The 19,303-nt window shown below is 32.0% G+C and overlaps 4 protein-coding genes across 4 annotated transcripts; 2 read left to right on the top strand and 2 right to left on the bottom strand.

Moving 5' to 3' along the window:
- The first annotated feature begins 1,150 nt into the window (after window positions 1–1,150).
- LOC129892232 (uncharacterized) lies at window positions 1,151–3,883 on the top strand. The gene is made up of 3 exons (XM_055967790.1): window positions 1,151–2,064; window positions 2,604–3,134; window positions 3,229–3,883. Exons 1-3 carry the CDS (start codon window positions 1,270–1,272, stop codon window positions 3,340–3,342), a joined length of 1,440 nt encoding a protein of 479 aa, XP_055823765.1. The 5' UTR covers window positions 1,151–1,269; the 3' UTR covers window positions 3,343–3,883.
- A 3,009-nt stretch (window positions 3,884–6,892) lies between these two features.
- Window positions 6,893–8,285, top strand: LOC129892455 (uclacyanin 1-like). The gene is made up of 2 exons (XM_055968025.1): window positions 6,893–7,189; window positions 7,315–8,285. Exons 1-2 carry the CDS (start codon window positions 7,024–7,026, stop codon window positions 7,971–7,973), a joined length of 825 nt encoding a protein of 274 aa, XP_055824000.1. The 5' UTR covers window positions 6,893–7,023; the 3' UTR covers window positions 7,974–8,285.
- Window positions 8,286–8,615: 330 nt separating this feature from the next.
- LOC129892243 (transcription factor ILR3-like) lies at window positions 8,616–12,499 on the bottom strand. The gene is made up of 5 exons (XM_055967805.1): window positions 11,901–12,499; window positions 11,103–11,165; window positions 9,494–9,571; window positions 9,249–9,411; window positions 8,616–9,132 (listed from the first exon to the last, which is right to left on the bottom strand). The coding sequence occupies exons 1-5, from the start codon at window positions 12,059–12,061 to the stop codon at window positions 8,863–8,865; spliced, it is 735 nt and encodes a 244-aa protein (XP_055823780.1). The 5' UTR covers window positions 12,062–12,499; the 3' UTR covers window positions 8,616–8,862.
- Window positions 12,500–18,432: 5,933 nt separating this feature from the next.
- LOC129892671 (leucine-rich repeat extensin-like protein 3) lies at window positions 18,433–18,891 on the bottom strand. Its single transcript, XM_055968256.1, has one exon. The coding sequence runs from the start codon at window positions 18,889–18,891 to the stop codon at window positions 18,433–18,435; it is 459 nt and encodes a 152-aa protein (XP_055824231.1).
- Between the last annotated feature and the right edge of the window lie 412 nt (window positions 18,892–19,303).

Genomic DNA, 19,303 nt, shown 5'->3' with positions numbered 1-19,303 from the left:
AACAAATTATATAAACAAAAAAATTAATTGATAAATACACATGAATCTATTGTATAGATACAACTATAAATTTGAGAAAATTGGCTATAAATCTTGAAAATTGTAAGGTTATACAAAAATAACAAAAACAATTTCAACAGAATATATATACCAATTAATTTATACAATTCACCTCAATTCCATCCCCGCCTTGATTGTTTATTAATCGAATTGAGCATCTTCTTCTTTGGATGATTTCGATATATTGTTTGTAAATGTAATTTCTTTTACCTTATGCTTAATTTTTTAAATCAGAACATCATCTGAATTATCTTCCTTCCGTTTATCTCCTTTTTTGTTCTTATTTTTAGAATTAAAAACATGCAAAAGTTGTTGAAATCTGGGAGAAGGGAAAAAAAGATTTTTTTGCTTTGAAATTTGGGAGCATGATTTTAGAGGGAAAGAAAAAATTTTAAAATTTTGAAATTTAATTGTGTTTGAGTGAATTAAGGAGAAAAATAAGTAAAAAGATTATTAAGAGAGAGAAAGTCTATTTTGTAAAATTCAGGGAAACCGAATTATACAAAATTGGATGTGGTCGGTAGGATTATATGTTAGTGGCGAACAATAATTTTTTTAAATTATAGCTATGTTAAATAACTAAGAAGTATATGTTTGCTTAATCGCGCTATTTTTCTTTTTTCCTTTTTCGTCTGTTTAAGAGAATGTTTTATTTTTTGGAAATTATTTAATTTTAATTTTTTACATAATAGGTTTAAGACCACAAAATTAATAGTCAATTTGATATATTTATTTTTAGTTTATGATTACATAATCATAAAATACCAATAGTTCAGGTCCAGAGTTGGGCAACCGAACCCTCTTTTGTGTTTAAATTTACTACAAATGTCACCATCCTAAATCAACACATGTCATGCACCTCTTCTTAGTTTTCACATTTTCATACACATTGACGTTTTGCTAATTTCTTTTTCTTTGAATGTGAGAAAACACTGTTTTTTCCACCAATTTTCCTTTTTCACGTCAACATTATTGACTCATTTCCACCACCTGGAGACCTCTTATTGGACTCAAACATGGCGTTACATATTCAAAAGTAACCTCACATTTTCCATCAGTAACTCTTTGTAATTAATAAAACATGTAGACATGTAACCGATTTTTCTATACCAAATTAAAAAGATTGTCAAATTTCTCCACAAAGGGGTTGTAGTGAATTGAATTTCTCTAAACCCCTTCTTCCCATTGTCATCCAATTCATCCTCAGAAATGCAATTTTTTAATTTTCCTAGCAAGAAACAATATTATTCCACCAATAGTTTCAAGAATCTAATTATAATATCCTGTTTTGGTTGCATAATTTATTTTATTTGTTCTATTTTTCTTGCTCGTAACAACACCAATAAGCATTTACATACATCAATTTCATTACAAAATGATGAAAATTTATCATTACAAACAAATCTTGATCATGTTGTTTTTGGGATTGCATCAAATGAGCTATCTTGGTCTAAAAGAAAAGAATATGTTAAGCTTTGGTGGAAGCCCCCAAAAATGAGGGGTTGTGTGTTTCTTGAAAAAATGCCAGTTTTTTCATCAAATGAAACAAATGATGAGTCTTTGCCTCCAATTTGCATTTCTGAGGATATTTCTGATTTCAGATATACACATAAAGGTGGGACCCCTTCAGCTATTCGTGTGGCACGTGTCGTTTCGGAGACGGTGGGGCTTAATTATTCTAATGTTAGATGGTTTGTGTTTGGTGATGATGATACAATTTTCTTCCCAGAAAATTTGGTTAAGACACTATCTAAATATGATCATGGCTTTTGGTACTACATTGGGACAAATTCAGAAAGTTTTATGCAGAACAAGTATTTTTCCTATGAAATGGCTTTTGGTGGAGCTGGTTTTGCTATAAGTTATCCATTGGCTAAAGTTTTAGCTAAAGTTTTTGATTCTTGCATAGAAAGATACCCTCACTTGTATGGAAGTGATGGTAGAATTCATGCTTGTTTGTCAGAGCTTGGTGTTGGATTAACCCGTGAGCCCGGGTTTCATCAGGTATGCTGAATATGTCGACAACCTCTTAAACTTGTCAATAAAGTTCACTTAGACACTCCAACTATGGTCAATTCCAATTTAGCACTTGAAACACAGGAGAATGTGTTCATAGTAGAGACTTTCAGCTCATATTTTTGAAAAAGTTCCTATCCAGTGTTCACACGTGCTCATTCTATAGATAAGAAACACATTACACGCTCAATTGGAACATGCACGAAGATTTACGGCTTAGTGGGGTTAATGCATATATTTAAAGAAGGTGACTTATTTTAAATGGTTAACTTGTCTTCATAACGAGCACTTGAAAGCACAAGCAAAAGATTTTTCCAAAATTTGAGTTGGAAGTGTCTAATTGGAACTAGATCCGAACATGTCCCAGTTCGAATGTGTAAATAAAATTTACTAGCAAATTTAAGGGGTTGTCGATTTATTCTCCTATTTTCGTTTACCTTTTGAATTTCTTGTACTTCCTTTTAGGCTATTGTGAATTTTGCATTTCTGACTATCTTGTTCTGTTTCTGTGAAATTGAAATACTTAGATGGATTTTCATAGAAATGTGTTTGGAATGTTGGCTGCACATCCCCTCAGGCCATTGGTATCTATGCATCATATGGAGGAAATTGATCCTATATTCCCAAATATGACAACAGTGAAGGCTCTGGAGCATTTGTACAATGCTGCAAACTTCGATCCACATCGGATTTTGCAGCAAACTGTATGCTACGATCGTTGGTTTTCTTGGACAGTGTCAGTATCTTGGGGATATGCTGTTCAAGTGTTTGATAAGCATGTGCTTTTACCAAACGTTCAGCGCGTACAAGAGAGCTACGCTCCCTGGAAAAACAGTCATTTGGGTGGACTATACGACTTTGATACAAAGAAATATGAATCTGATCCATGCCAAAGGCAGCTTGTTTTTTTCATGGACAAAGTTTCTTCTGGCATCAATGGAACTGAGACTATTTACAAGAAGAAAACATCTGAGAAATGCAAATTCGACATGAGTTCACCTAGAAGACTAGAAAAAATCAGAGTGTTATCAAACAAGTTAGTCCTAGATAAACAACAGGTATCTTGAAACTTTTGCTCTCTAATAAATTATGTTCATTCTAAATTTGTTTAGTAGCTAATTTTTGCATCTTTTGGTCTAATGTCATATGTAGTTGCTTGCTCCAAGAAGGCATTGCTGTGATGTATTACCTTCTACATCGGGCAACGTCATGGAAGTAGCGATAAGAGAATGCAAGGAAGATGAACTAATTTACATGCAGCATTAGTACAATATATTCTTGAGAAATTCAGCAACCATTTGATGGTCTCACCAATTGCCTGATCCAATCGCGCAATCTCCATTCTCATGAAATTGTGAATCTGAAGAAGCCATTGCTCCGGAAAAAAAAATGATTTGAGGGCCTAGAGCATACTGGGGGAAGCTTTTTTCTTTGAGAAATCAGTTTTGTACATGTATTAACTCGGACTAGATGTATACTACAGGAAACTAGGCACATAAACAAATTAGGAAACATGTAAGAAAACCTTTGTTACTTGTGAGTTAACAAAAAAAAAAGTTGCAATTTTGACTGTAACTTGTTCAAAATTTACTTTCTTAATGTCTTGTGTGATGAGTACTTGAGGAAATTTGACACTAGACAAGGATATAAACTTGCAGAAAACCACTACGGTTTGTAAGCTATTTACCATTCGTAGCAAATGTTTCATTGTCAGGTACATGTATTTAGTGTATTCATTCGAGCGACGAATACAATCTGTGTCAACTATATTTGTTTGCTCAATGAATACAACCTTTATCACTGTATTCAGATTGAGCTGAAATTTGTACAGAGTATTCCAGCATCTTAATCTTCGATTAAAAACTAAAAGAGCACGATTTATAGTCATGTAGCTCCAGATTTTAGAATGCGAACAATAGCTGCAATTTCGGTGATTTTCATTCAATTTTTTTTTATTTAGTTGTTATTCTTGTTGGAGAAATTTTGTAGCTAGCTTATGGTTATATTTTTCGGTTATGTTTCTATTTGAATTATGGAGGGAAAATACTCCCTTGATCTCAAAATAAATGTCATTTTAGAAATAAAAAAAATGACAGTTGCTTTTGAAATTCAATACGAATTAATATGTTTTTCCAACTTTATTCTTATATTGGAAAAATTGTTACTTTTTAGAGCCTGTTTGGATTAACTTAAAAGTTGGTCAAATCAACTTTTAAGTCATTTTTAGCTTATGAGAGTGTTGGACAAATTTTAAAATGACTTAAAATAAGTTAAAATTGACTTAAAATAAGTTAAAAATCAAAAATAAGACTCTCCCTACTTTTTATTTTTTAACTTATAAGTCATTTAAGTTTGACTTTTTATTTTTTCACTTAAAAACTACTTTTTTTCGGTCAATCCAAACGGGCTTTTAATACTTTCTCGATTCCTAAATAAATGGTGTTTTTAGTTTAACACAACTCTTAAGAAACTATTCATTTCTAGAGTATTTTACTAAATTACCGTTATTAAATACCTAGAAGAAAATATAACTTTTTAATAGTTTCTTGGTTATATAAAATGCTCTTTATTTAAAGAAGGGTAAGACTAGAATAACATCATTAATGTTTTTTTAATTAGTAGGGATTACACAAATTCCAAAGTGTTAAGAGTTAATTACATTATATCCCTACTTTTTTTAAAATAGAAAAATCTCTTAAATTTGGTGTGATTCGGATACATCCCAAAATATCTTGATACATCGCGTCTCAATTTCGGATGCATCTCTCAACGTTTTGGTACATCACGTTTCGATTCTGGATACATCACTCAACGTCCCCAATACCGATACATCACATAAAGTGATGTATCTGAAAATAGAAGAAAATATGAAATTTTGTAATTTTTTCAAATGATAGGAAATTTTAGAGAATATGATAAAATAAGTTATGTATTTAGGTAATTTTTTCTTTTTAGTATCCAAAACACCACTTATGTAAGACAATGATGCTTAATTCTCATAAAACATTTAATAGTCAAAATACTAGAATTATAACAGTTACGGGAGATCCAACACCATTCACACTATGAATTTTTTTCAATATTCATTCATCTCATACTATTTTCTACAGTTAATTCTTAATAGAAATAAAATGAAAACACAATTCAAATCAAATTTTAAAGATTGAATAGAACTTTAGCTCCAATTAGATTTCAAGTTGAAAATGAAAAATTTAGCCTGTCAAAAACATAGTTGAAATCTCTAAGAGCCCGTTTGGATTGGTTTTAAAAAAATAACTTTTATGTATGAAGTGCTTTTAGAACTTTGAAGTGCTGAAAGTTATTTTTATAAATAAGCAGTTGAGTGTTTGGATAAAAGTGATTAAATGAGGAAAATGATGTGAATTTTAGGGTTAAAAGAATAAAAAGGGTAGTTTGGGAATTTAGTTAAAATATAAGGGATATAAAAGTAATTTTCATGGTCAAAGAAAATGACTTTAAACACTTAGAAAAAAAAAGTTAAGAATCCTAACATTTCATTTTTGACTGACTTTAAAAACTTTATGGCTTAAAGTTAGCATTAGGCAAACACGTCCAAAAGCTAAAAAGGGGCTTTAAGTTGGTTAAACGGGCTCTAAATTGCTGTAAATTTAGCCATTTTATAACAACATACATATTAGAATAGTTTGTCAAAGTCTAACTTCAGATACTTTATCATCTATCAAGAGGATTTTGTATATGTTTCCTTTGTATAAAATTGTCAAACAACATGCTTTCTGCTATTAAATATGAAAGTTAATAGAAGTCTAGACAAACATAACAACAACTATGGTTGATGAAGATCAAGTTACTACACAAAAAGTAATTGCGCCTTAAATGGGGTTGTACAAAATAGGTTATCCGCAAAATTAACTCAGATTTATGTGCTTAATTTCCAATAAATCTTCTCATAAAATGAACTAGAATTTGTTCTTTCACTAATTATAATTATCTTAAGATTTAATTAGCTAGTTCATCATTGTGAATTGACTTAGCTAGCCTGTTCAACATCCAGCTATCACTTTAGAGGGAGAGAAAGAAGAATTCTATATTTTTTATATATATATATATGAATTTAAAACTTGAAAGTATCTCCATTAATTAACTAGGGTTAATTATAAATAGCAAGGATATAGGTCTAACGTGCATCCAGTTATATAATAGGCTCCAAAATTATTCTCTTTTAATTTCTTAAATCATAGTGGTGGGCTGGTGGCTTATAATATTAGATGATTAGAATCACCTCCTCTAGGATTAGGGATAAGTCTTCTCTTTAGGCATGCTCTCCATGTCTTTCTCAACAAACAAACAAATATCAACTATAGAAATCCCCCATATAAACGTAATTAATACTTAAAAACTATTGGTTCGTTAATTTTAACTATTACTACTTCTTAATTTTTCACGTAGGGAAGGAGAAAAAGTCATATATTCGAAGAAGAGTTTTAAGTTAATATATAAGGACATCGTCACAACTTTTTTAATTATACCATCAGTGTAATTTAACATGTTACCTATTTATAGATAACCAATTAATATTTATTTAAATAAAATTACCTTTTATTGTATAGAACTTAAAGAAGAAAGACGGGAATAAGTTTCTGATTATTTTGCTGAATGAAGTTGTTGTATAATGCTCCACCATTATTTGCCATGTTCTCGTGTAATATTTAGACTCCAAAAGGAGTAGTAGCATGCAAGCAAAACCCAAAAATTTTAAAACTGTAAGAAACCTTTATGGAACAAGCTGTCAGTGCCTCTTGAAATTAAAATAATGTCTTCTCCTTATTCAACTTGTTTTGCAGAGTTGCATTAAATAGCTAGCTAAGATCTTGCAAGAGAAAAGACACAACTTTTAAGACATAGAAAATTAGCTAATTTGGCAGCAGTAATACAGCCAAATTAGCTAATTCTTTGTTGAGTGAAGTTATGGAAATGCTAAGAATGTTGATGAGCTTGGCTGCCATAGCCATGCTGCTTGGCTCTGCCATGGCAACAAATTACACTGTGGGAGGACCTAATGGTGGATGGGACCAATCTACTGATGCTCAAGCATGGGCTGCATCTAAAACCTTCTTCGTCGGAGACAATCTAAGTAAACCATCTAAAAGACTTACCTTTTTAGAACTTGTTAAATTGTTGGCTTCCATCTTTCCATACAGAGTCTGGTACTTTTATTGGACGTTTGAGCTAATGCCTTCTTTTGTGTTTTCTTGACAGTTTTTTCATATGCTCTAAGCCATTCTGTGCTTGAAGTCACAAAGGCTGGTTTTGAGTCCTGCCAGATAACATCTCCTATCGCAATTTATACTGGAGGCATGACAGTAATCACTCTAGCTTCTGTAGGCAAGAGATACTTCATATGTGGAACTGGTGGACATTGTCATGTAGGAGGAATGAAACTCGAAATCAACACTCTTCCCAAGGCTTCTCCACCACCACCAGCCAAACCGGCTACTCCACCAACAGCAACCCCCAAAGCTCCACCACCATCAACCCCCAAAACTCCACCACCAACTCCCATGACTACACCACCATCAGCCCCTTCCACCACCCCAGTTGCTTCCCCTCCCTCTTCATCGCCATCTCCCAAGTCTTCATCAGCACCCTCACAAAAATACGCACCTAAAATTTCCCCTGCATGGTCACCTTCCAAGTCCTCCCATGCTCACAGCCCAGCCATGCCTCCTACTGGCGTTCCAACATCCCCAACTGGTGAGGCCCCGGGATTGCCACCTTTTGCTGAAGCACCCGGATTGCCACCTTCTGGTGCTTCTGCACCTACACCATCTGTTTTTTCATCGGCTGATAAAATCAGTGTCGTTACTGGTTCTACTGTGGGGTTTGGCTTTGTGGTTATGATGATGTTCCTTCTATAAGCCTTCAAACAATATTTTGAAGATGTCATTTTTTCGTTTTATGTTTCATTCAATTCTATTTTGTGCCTGATTTTCCTCAGTCCTGGTTGTTTCTTCAACATTCCATCTTATGAATGTGCAAATTATTGACGAAGCTATAATGGACTTCAACATTGAGATTTTCTCAAGTATTGCCATGGATTCTTTCAGCTTTGGATACTTTCTCGATTTAGTAGAATCAGTAGAGGCAATAAATGTGGAATCTTACACAACCTATACTGCTGTCTATCAAAGGTTCAAAGAAACTAACTGAAGTAATTTCCTCAACATATTGCTTGTCACAGTGCAAATAGTCTGAAAATACGTGCTTCACTGAGTTTAGAAGCCCTAGATGTGAATTTCGGAACCACATAAATCGAACAGAGGTTGAAATCTTTTCTAATAAGTATATAAGAGCAAACAAAGTATGATCTAGTACAAGCACCAGGGTATCAAGAAAACATGGAATAGTTAATCCTAGTGCAAGGAAAAGAATTCTGGTAGTGAGTGTGGAAAGTAACCAAAATGGTCTCTCAATCAAAATAAGCAAAGTCTTCAGAGTCAATCCAGAGGAGAATATACTACAGAGTGCAGAAGCATGCATAGCTAAAACAGGTTATAATGTGCATACAACCAAGTTTCATTATTTCAGAAGGAATCCCATCTAGGGAATCGTAATACATAACTGTTTTTCGGGTGATTATATACCCGCCATATACATGATTTAGCAAACCATCAAGACTGACTCATACATCAAAGCTAGACATATAAATACAACCAGCAAATTGTCTCAGTTGTTTGTCACCTTTAGCACGCACAGGAGCAACAAAAAGAACAAAGCTCCAGTAGCAAGTCACCTGGCAAATCCAGCTTAAGCAACTGGAGGACGGAGCACATGATCTTGAGATGTGTCAACAACAGCAGGTTGCATGAATTGCCACATCGCAACACTGGGATAACCAATGAAAGGCATCAATTTGTTGCCTGCAGCGACTTGTGCTTGTGCAGTAAATGCAGCTCCCATGGCAGAAGGATGGGAGAGAAAACCTGGTTTTGAAGCTAAGCTTTTAACCTGCTGCTCCAAATTCTCCTTTTCTTCCTTTAGCCTTTGCTTTTCATCGCGGAGCTCATTCTTCTCTGCCTGAATAGACATAAGTTTTTCTTTTATAAGTCCCTCAACAGAGAGCTAAACAAAACTAGCATGGATGGAAGTAGAGAGTACAACTGACATTCAGTGGCACTAGAATTAAACTACACCTTAAGTTCTTTTATCTTCTCTTGCAGCTCCTCATTTGACTCCTTCAGCTTCTGGGTTTCAGTTCGCAGCTCAATCAGCATCCTTTGAGCATCACTCAGAATTGCAACTTTCTCAGTTTTTGGTGGCCTTCCAGGATCAAGGACAGAGCTCAATTCGAAGAACCTATATGATGTCAGATTTGGATGTGAGAATTCATAAGAAAGCGAATATATCACAAGAAAGAGATCTAAGGGAGAGATCATGCCTCTCATTCAGTCTGTCCCTCCGCAATTTCTCTCGGCATGCCTTAGATCTCGGAGAGCTGCACCATTCACTTTTTAACCTGTACATACAGTTAAGGAGATATACAAGCAAGAAATGAACGACACCAGTTCAAACAAAATTGTTCTTTGTTTAGAAAATGCTATCTCAAACAACCAGTATTAACACAGAAACTTTCTTTTTCTATTTCATTTTCTTGTTTCTTGAGGATGCAGGGGAGGGGTATTAGCAACTCAGTTTAATGGCCAACCTTTTGAAGCATATTTTCCTTGGAACTAGTGACACTGGACAAGGATATAAACAAGGACGGCTAGCAAGAGTACGGCCATGACCAATAGGAATCCTATGAGAAATTTATGTGATACACAACTCTGAAATTAAGAAAATTACGTTCAGGTCAAGTGAATTTCATTAATTTCTCATTTTGATGGTCTAAATAGGTATCAAAGAACAAGAATCATATGTGCAGTCATCCTAAAGTTGCTAATAGCTATCCACCCACGGCAAATAACTCATTTACTACCCTTGTTCAAGCAACAATTTTCTTGTCTACTTTAAGCCCACGCAAGGAATTTTACTCTGGAAACTGAATCAGCTGTATCCATCTTAGAAGCGCCAACAAAATGAGACCATTGAGAAAAGGTATGATGTTACAATCCCAATAGATAGGATGCAGTGTATTGAAGCTAAATTTTCATAACTGACTATTGGAAAGGATGCATATTAATTGAAGATATCTATAAAGCTCTGTCAAATGTTAACGTTTCTCTATTAGCAATTAGATTGATTGGACAGTGAAACCTGAAACAGAGATTTACACATAGACAGTTCAAATTTGAGATGATAATCCTACAAATGTAAATTATTAATTATAATAGTAAAACCCTTATACAGCTTTGAAACAGGAAAACACCAATCCACATCAGTTGGTACTCTAAATGGATTCTCCACAAAATAGGAAAGCTTGAAACTTGAACGTAAATTTTTTGGATATGTCACAGTATCTGATATTCATGCCTGAGTTCAGTGGAGAAGATTAGCTAGAGAAACGGGATTTAAGAGTTAAGGACAAAGTTGTAGAGGGAAAGTGTGTTGAGGATAGGATTATCTCATTAAGTCTTGCATGAGAAAATGAAACTATGAATGTTATTAATGCCTATACTCCCTAAATAGGATTAGATATGAAAACTAAATGTAAACATTTGGAAGATATGGGCACCTTGGTTCAAGGTATTCCAGGCGACCAACAAATTTTTATTAGGGGAGATCTAAATGGTTATGTAGGTAAAGACAACAACAATTTTGACCAAATATATGGGGGATATGGTTATGATACTAGTAATAATGAAGGAAAGGCTATTCTAGACTTCGTTTTAGCCTATCACATGGTTGTAGCTAAAACATATTTAAAAAGAGAAATTCTTAAATGTGTACACTTAAGAGTGGACAGCCATAGTCAAATAGACTTTCTCCATACTAGAACATAGGATATATACAAACAAACCCAGATCTCTAAAAGAAGAAGAATGTAATGAAAAGAGTTCACCCAACCTCACAAACTGTGCTATAAAAGAAATGGATAATTTACTTACCGCTTTCGTGAGCTTGCCTCCTTACTGACTTCTGAATCCGCGAATGTGTAATCTGTTTCTGCACTGAAAGAGAAAGGTGACCATCAGAATATGGAGATGGTAAAAGCAAAAGAACAGCTTCAGTAAAATGTTGATGTCCCACCACTTTTCATCATCCTTTGGAGACATTAAACATGTATGCACCCATAAGATTAGACATACGTCTTTCATAATTATTACTTATAATTTCCCTGGTGGAAAAGCTGGTTCTTTTAAATCATACTAAACATATTTGCAGAACATATTATCAGTCTTTCTATAACTAAAAGTAATGAAATCTACAGAGCAATCTATAACCTCAACACAAAGTGAGAGGCAATTTCCTCATGCTAGAATATAACAACTTTTCAAACTACAGGCTGGCTGAAGTGACAATTCCTTGTTGAAGCTACCTCCTATCCCATAATAAGATTGTTTTGAAACTAGGTGTCAAATTTACCACTACCTTCCCCCCTTTATATCGATTGCAAGGGCACCCCGATGCACTAAGCTCCCTCTATGCACGGGGCCCGAGGAAAGGCCGGACCACAAGAGCTATTCTATGCGGTCTTACCCTGAATTTCTGCAAAGAGCTTGCTTCCACAGCTCGAACCCCGGCACAATAACTTTACCAGTTATCTTGATTGCAACAAGTTATAATATGCAAAGCTCACATGCTTGAAGTTGTAATTCTAATTCGGAGCAAAACCATAAAATTTACTTTATGAGTCCTTAAATTCCCAAAAAAAAAATGAGGAAAAGGCGGAAGAGCAGACACACATGAGATTAGAGGAAGCATAGATTGTTTGAGCAGGCCAGCTGAAATCTATAGTAGCCGGTGACTGGAAATCAGCGACGGTGACGGATGCAGCAGAAGTAATATCCGTCATCAACTCATAATCGAATAGCCAATTAGGATTCCCACTAGAATCAACCTCCATGACCTAATTCCTTTTCTTCAATTTCTTCCTTCCCTTTTTGCTCTGCACACTACAAAACCATAAGTAGAAACAATCATGTACTACAGTAGCAATACAATAGTAGCAGTTGAAATAGCAACATCATAATTCATAAATATATAAATATATATAATAAGAAAAAGGTTTTTTTTGTGGATATGGATGGAGGAGAATTGACGGCAGCATCAATTGAAGAATTAACAAAGTTGCATTAGCCTATCGTCGTCATTAATGGATTTTTCTAACTCCCAAAAAGTAAACGCTATTTTGGATGGACAAGGAAAAACGGCATGATTTGTGCTGCTTTTCACTCAACAAGTAGCTATCATTCATCAATCATCGTTTTCATTGGTATTATCCTATTTGTTGCTGAGGGGGAAACTGCAAGTAGAGTGGAACAACCACTGTAAGCTTCTATTTGGAGTTTCTCACACAGTAACTACCTATTTTAATATTGCACGAAGTTTATGAAATTTAAATTTGATCAAAATACTCTAGTTTTTAATGTGTATAGGCACTTTAACTCATCTCTATTATATCATTTGAACCCTTTAAATTTATAAAATAATTATTAAGATAATCTAAAATTTATATATCATATTATTTTTTTATATTGATATATCATGTTAGTATATGATATTTACGAGATACAATAAAAACAAATAAAAATATCTATATATGTATTCTTAAAATTAAATAAATATCTATTTATGTCTTAATAAAATTTGTACATGATTATTAAATATATGCGCTCTCACTTTTAAAACATTGGGCGAAAAGGGTTAATAAAATGATCTCATATAATCAAAACAATTTGAATTAAGAGTACACTTGAATTAAAAGAACATTGGCTAACTACATAGACAATTTGAATTTTTTTTTACTTATATCTTCAAATATTTATTAAATAGCTAAGTTAACTGCATTTAATTTTTAGTAGATAAAGGAAAAAAGAAGCAATCTCCTTCCCTTAGGAATCGTTAATGTTTGGACAGGCCAACGAACCATATTGCGACCTTTTGTACCAGTAATTAGAGTTATTCATGGTTTTAGTTTGATTTGATTCGCCTTTCATCATAATGAAAGGTAAGTAGATGTTTGATCATAGATTTTAATCTAAATTCAAAATTAAACCAAATCACTTGCATATTTTTTTTACTTGTTTGATTCAACATTTCAGTTTTCCTTGAACAGCTTGAGCATCATGCTTTTACCTTTTCACCTCTTATTTTCTATTTTTTGGAAGGAATAGCTCGGCATTTTAGACTATTTAAATTATGAGTCATAACAACTTTTACTTTTTAATATTTTCTGTTTCTAGGATGTGTTAATAGAATTTAAGTTCTATTTCTAACTTTTATATAGAATGAATCACATATGGCTAGCAATCTCGTTGAAGAGGCGAGATGTAGAGTGGTCGATTCAGTCCATGACTGCTATAGAAAACTTTGAGAAAAGAAACGTAGTCTTAAATTTTTTATTTTATGTGTTTTGTAATATTAGTGCTACAATTTAGATGAGGTTTTCTATGTTGGATATGGTTATGCCCACAAGAATCAAATGTATATGATACCTATTTTTTGTTTTGAATATTGGGAAGGAAACTAGTATACCTTATTCTTCTTTGCAAAAAGTAACTCGATGCTATTAATAGTTTTTTTTTTCGAATCAATAATTCAATACTTAATTTCAAACTGTTCAAACTTAATGATTTTTATCTTCCTCTTCTTCCGTCTCACCTTTCTCTCTCAATATATTGTTTTGTTCTAATGTAGGTTTCGGCAAAGCTCCATTATTGAATAGGTTACGATTCTTCTTTCTCAATTTCCACCACTTATTAGTTTCTTACAACAAAATTATTCTTTATTGTCTTGCCATTTTGCTTTTGTTTCATGTCCTACACTTTTCTTACGTATGATTCCTTAGTTATTCTCTAAGTTTCAATTGGACACTAAATTTTCATCTGAACACATAGATAAAAACAAAATTTAAATTTCAGTTGAAAACTAAATCGTCATATGAACACATAGATAAAAATAAATATGAAATTTTGTCTAGTGGATAAGTTCGTGATGAGACTGGGTTCATTAATGGATATGATCTCTATCCATATGCAGTATGGATAAAAAAAAATATCATTTTTATCTTGCTAATAATTTATTTTGGGTGTTAAATGTCTCTCAAATTCAGTTTACTTTGAGTGTCTAATTATGTTGTGTAGACATAATTCCTAATGCTGCTAATAAATTGTATAACTGGTCATTTGTACATATTTATAGTCATGCAAAGAGTTAATATCTTATTATATAACTTAACAAATGTTGTTTTACCTTAATAAAATGTTAGTCATTTGTTGTAATACAATGCTTTGGTTTTTATTCTAAAAAATCTTATTTGCAGATGATAAATTTTAAATAGCTTAATTCAAAGTTTAAAATATTAGAAAAAATTCTACCGTTATTTAACGAAAAAATTAAGAATTTGAAAAGAAAATTTACAACATTCCTAATATCATTATATGTTATAAGCAAGAAGCCCAAAAGAAAAGGTTAAAATGAGCAAATTACCCATTTAAAATTGAATACCATTTTACCTTTCACTTGAAAACTCTCCATATATTATTTCCACACTAAAACGTAAATTTAAACAACAAATAATACAATATAATGAATAATGGTACATGTTAAATGTAAAATATGAACAAACGCGTATGCATATTGTTTTGATTTGATAAATTGACAAACATGTTTCTAAAGTTAATGTCATTTATTGTGATCTATTCAATTTAGAATTACCTTATCTTGTACCACACAATTGCAAATATGCATTTAATATCAATCTTTAGAATGTGAATGCAATATTTGTTCTTTCACCTTCCATCACTAATTGTAAATTTATATATGGAAAAATTAGACAAAATATTCATTAGGTCAAAATTCTTTATTTAAAATAGAAAAAATTCAAAAATTCGTATTGCATTGTATTCATGTGTATTTATATGTATCTGTTGCCATATGTGTTTGTATTTTGTATCACTGAAAGAAAATATTCATCTGTTGTTATGTGTGTATTTGTTGTCTTGTGTGTTTGTGTTTGTATTTGCATTTGTTGTCTTGTGTTATTTATATTCATCTATTGCCATGTATATTTGTATTTTATATCATTGAAAAAAATCTGTATAGTTAACAGTTATCATTTGTATTTGCATCATTGATTGTTAATATTTGTATTTGTATCATTAACTGTTACTATTTGTATTTGTATTGAGAGACAAAGGAGGAGCCGAGAAAGAGAGAGGGTGGGGCAGAGAGAGGAGAGCGGCGAGTGAGAGAGAGAAGAGAGGCGAGCAAGAGTGCAGAGAGGAGAGAGGAGAGGAAGAGAGAAGAGAGATGAGAGGATAAAATCCTAACAATTAGCTAGTGTGAATGTCTATTACTCTAAAAATAAATTATTCATTAATTCTTATTATTATGATATTAGCTTCCACATAAATCTTCTTTATCTGCAAATTTGTGGAAATATGAAAGGTCACATTTTGCATAATCTTGCACGTACTCTGTTCTAATTTATGTGAAGTTTTGATTAGATAAAATTTTAGTTTAAAAATAAAAGAAAAAAATTAAATTTGTGGTTTAAAATAAATTATAAATATTTATGTTGCTAAAAACATCAATGATAAAATAGAAAGTGTTAAGTTAAATTATTATAACATATAGAAATGAGACATTCTTTTTTAATTCAACTAAAATGAAAGAGTATCACATGAATTGAGCTATAATAATTATGATATGTTGAAGAAAAGAATTATTATTACTCTTTCCATTTTAATATAAATGAAATTTTGAAATTTTTTTATTGGCTTTCCGCTGGAAAAGTAAGAGACGAGTATAGTTGTGAACCTGGAAGCCTGCTGAAAAGGGTTTATAAAAATGAATGAATTTTTCAAAGTTAAAAGATATACTAATTATTTTTTTAAAAGAAAAAATTATCCTTCTTTTTCATTGACTTATCTCAAATTTGAGAAAAGTTTGGAAAAAAACAAAAAGGTGATAGACAATTTGCTTTTTAATTACTCTATTGTCTTTAATTAATTTTCTTAAGGGTGTGTCACACTCGCACCTATAGCCAATTTCAATCTATATTTTAAATCAACTATTTAATGAATTGAATTACTCATATTTTAGTTGAGTAAATATAATTTATTTTAGCTCATAAATGTATGGACAAATATAAATGTAATCTTTGAGCTTCACTTCAGTATCACCACATGTAAGAATTGACATGGAATATATAAAACCGGCATTAGAATATGAGTTCGAGTTTCAAAAAATATATAATAACATATTCAGTAAAATTTTATAAATAAATTATAAAATAAATATAATATCAGAAATTTTATCTCTACCTCATAAAAATGAATCGAAAAAATGCAGTTTCAAGAAATATATACACACGTATTCCCATTGTATCACTTTTAGTAAGAAAACTAGTGGCAAATATAATATATTTTCTGTGTGAAGGAATTAAAAAAATATATATTTAAATTAATTGAAGATCGAATATATTGAGTTATTTTTTTGGAATTAATTTTTTTTTTCCAATTTGCTTACGTTTATTTTTTACTGATTTTTTTCAAATAATATCTTGTAATATATATAAGAATAAATTAACAAACTTATATTCCGTAACTTTGTTTTGATTGTCATTATTTTTTCCTAAAGAAAACTGACAAGAATGATGATGTGAAGAGCAAAAGTATTATTATTAAGTTGATTTTAATTAGTTTGGTGAGTCTTTGTTAGATAATTAGATCATTCCTAGTCACACCAAATAGAAGACACTTTCATTGGATTCTCAACTTTAGCTTTCAACTGTTAATCCAATTGAAGGACCATCAACCAACGCATCACATTTTAATTTTTCCATTTCTTTATGAATAAACATGATAGGGTATATATCGAATTATCATATTATATTAAAATTTTTGATATTGTAATTTTGGTATTATGATATTTAATATGGTATATAGTATATTTTTTAAATTTTCTTGGTATTCGTGGTATTTGATATTTAGAATTAATATATCAAAATACCGAATACAATATCGAAGTATTATAATTATATAAATAACATATATATATTATTAAAATAATAACAAATATGCAACCTCATATTAGTATAAACTATATTTTAAAAGTTGAAACTTTGACTATTCTATTTTATTGAAATATATATTAAATGTAATTAATTAAAAAAAAATTGCTTGTACTTTCTTTTAAATATATATATACATGTGTAATTTGTTAGTATGATACAATTGAGATCTTTTTTTGAATTGTCGAAATCTTAATAATCTATTATACGAAAGTGTATTAGTCAAAGTTAAATAAACTATGATTATCGATTTATCATACCGCAAAATATCGAAATCGAACTTCAAAATACCAAACCATACTAAATTAAATTGATGTGATAATGATATAATAATTTTAAAAATTGAATACCAAAATTACCATACTGAAATTTCAAACACCATACCATACCATATAATCCCACCCATACCTTTCCCTAATAATTTTTTTTTTCTAAATCTTTTTGTTATTTGGTCCATCATTTTGAGGAAAATACATCCTTATCTTCGTCTTTTTATTTAACAAAGAAAATATAAATTTCTTGGAGTACAATTATCGATGAAGGCATGAACCATCTCATCCGTTTTGAGTTTGATTGTTAGGACCCTTTGATCCTCTAATTAATTTGATTATTAATGAGATTGACTTCTTCTAATTCTTCTTGATTATCATTATTATTAGTCCAAATAAAAACCATCCACACAAAACCACTTGATCATTTTTGTTTTGTTTGTGAATTTTAAAAAGATGGTAATAGAGCGTCACGTAGGATTATAATTTATAATTCAAACCGTAACTAATAAAATAAATATTTAGATAGATAATTAACTGAGCTGCAATTTTTTTTTTTTTTGCATATACCAAGGAATTTCTACGATAATGTTGTGAAGTCATGGAATGAAGAAGAACCAATGCTAAACCCAAATTCAATTCTATAAAATGAAAAAATTCTCATCCCCAAATTTTCTCTTTTCCCTCAATTAGAAAAAGGAAAATGATAATCTTTGTTTCAACATAGTGAAATGTAAGAAAATTGTTCAATGGCTTAGTAGAAAATCAAAAATCAGATTCACGAGACTAAAATTTCAATGGAGGACAAAATTGTCTGATAAAAAAAAAAAATCTTCTACCAAAAAACCAGTAGCAACAGCGAGATGCCATTTTTTCTATACAAAACACTAAAATGTTAATCAAATTTTAGGGTAAAAGATACAGAAAAATCTAAGATTGCACTGGACCTGGCGACACCGTGACGGGGCTTGGAGGGCTCAATGTTGGCGGCGGAGTTAATGAGACAGCTGGCGGTGGTAGCGGGGGCGGCGAGGAGACCACTGTATCTGGAGGCGGCGGTGGTGGTGGTGCTAAATTAGGAGTTTCGGGGGTAGGATTATCTTGTGGGGGTGGTGGGGGTGGGGGTAGGTTAGGATTTGGAGTATTAGGTTGTGAAGGAGTAGAAATTGGCAATGGTGAAGTTGGATTATTGGTGTTAGTGGTGGAGGTGGGGGGTGGGTAAACGATGGGGCTTTGGTACTGATTTTGGTCACAAGAATCACCAGAACATTTGTTATCCCCCTTTTGATGGTGATGCCTAAGTAACCCAAATCCCAAGATAAGACCAGTAACAACAAGAACAGTGACAATGAAGATGAAGATCTTGGTTGCTTTCCCCACATAACACATTTTCTTCTCTTTTTTTCCTTCTTTTGTTCACTTTTCTGGGTTTGGCTCAGAAAATTGGCTAAAGAAAATGACGAGTTACTGAGCAGTTGTTGTTGTATATATGAGCTAGCTAGGCTGTTATTAGTAATAGTGTTTCGTTTGTTTCTGCTTTTTCAATCTGTTGGCAGGTGAAAACAGAGAAAGTCTGTACATTTGGCTTTTTTCACTTTTTGTATGTTGTTTATACTACTACTACTACTTCCTTTTCTTTCTTGTCATGGTTTTTTTTGGGAGTTAGACCATTGTGGACTACAATTTGAGTGAGCTATGAGCACTTGGGATGCATCAAATGGGTAGGAATGGAGGATAAGATGGGGACTTTGAGCTGGGGTTGGATGGACTATTTATATAGGAATTCACTCGAACACAGTAT

The sequence above is a fragment of the Solanum dulcamara genome, chromosome 6 (assembly GCF_947179165.1).
Source record: "Solanum dulcamara chromosome 6, daSolDulc1.2, whole genome shotgun sequence".
NCBI classification, from domain to species: domain Eukaryota; kingdom Viridiplantae; phylum Streptophyta; class Magnoliopsida; order Solanales; family Solanaceae; genus Solanum; species Solanum dulcamara.
The sequence above is the reverse complement of the archived record's forward strand: the minus strand, read 5'-3'. Positions and strand labels throughout refer to the sequence as shown.

Excerpts from the sequence above, each read along its gene's own strand:
- LOC129892232 (XM_055967790.1), top strand. The coding sequence starts at position 1,270 with ATGCAATTTTTTAATTTTCCTAGCAAGAAACAATATTATTCCACCAAT. Across the intron at positions 2,065-2,603 it reads GTGAGCCCGGGTTTCATCAG|ATGGATTTTCATAGAAATGT; the intron begins GTATGCTGAATA and ends TGAAATACTTAG. Across the intron at positions 3,135-3,228 it reads TAGTCCTAGATAAACAACAG|TTGCTTGCTCCAAGAAGGCA; the intron begins GTATCTTGAAAC and ends TGTCATATGTAG.
- LOC129892455 (XM_055968025.1), top strand. The coding sequence starts at position 7,024 with ATGGAAATGCTAAGAATGTTGATGAGCTTGGCTGCCATAGCCATGCTG. Across the intron at positions 7,190-7,314 it reads CTTCGTCGGAGACAATCTAA|TTTTTTCATATGCTCTAAGC; the intron begins GTAAACCATCTA and ends TTTTCTTGACAG.
- LOC129892243 (XM_055967805.1), bottom strand. The coding sequence starts at position 12,061 with ATGGAGGTTGATTCTAGTGGGAATCCTAATTGGCTATTCGATTATGAG. Across the intron at positions 9,412-9,493 it reads AGGGACAGACTGAATGAGAG|GTTCTTCGAATTGAGCTCTG; the intron begins GCATGATCTCTC and ends GACATCATATAG. Across the intron at positions 9,133-9,248 it reads AGAAGATAAAAGAACTTAAG|GCAGAGAAGAATGAGCTCCG; the intron begins GTGTAGTTTAAT and ends ATGTCTATTCAG.
- LOC129892671 (XM_055968256.1), bottom strand. The coding sequence starts at position 18,891 with ATGTGTTATGTGGGGAAAGCAACCAAGATCTTCATCTTCATTGTCACT.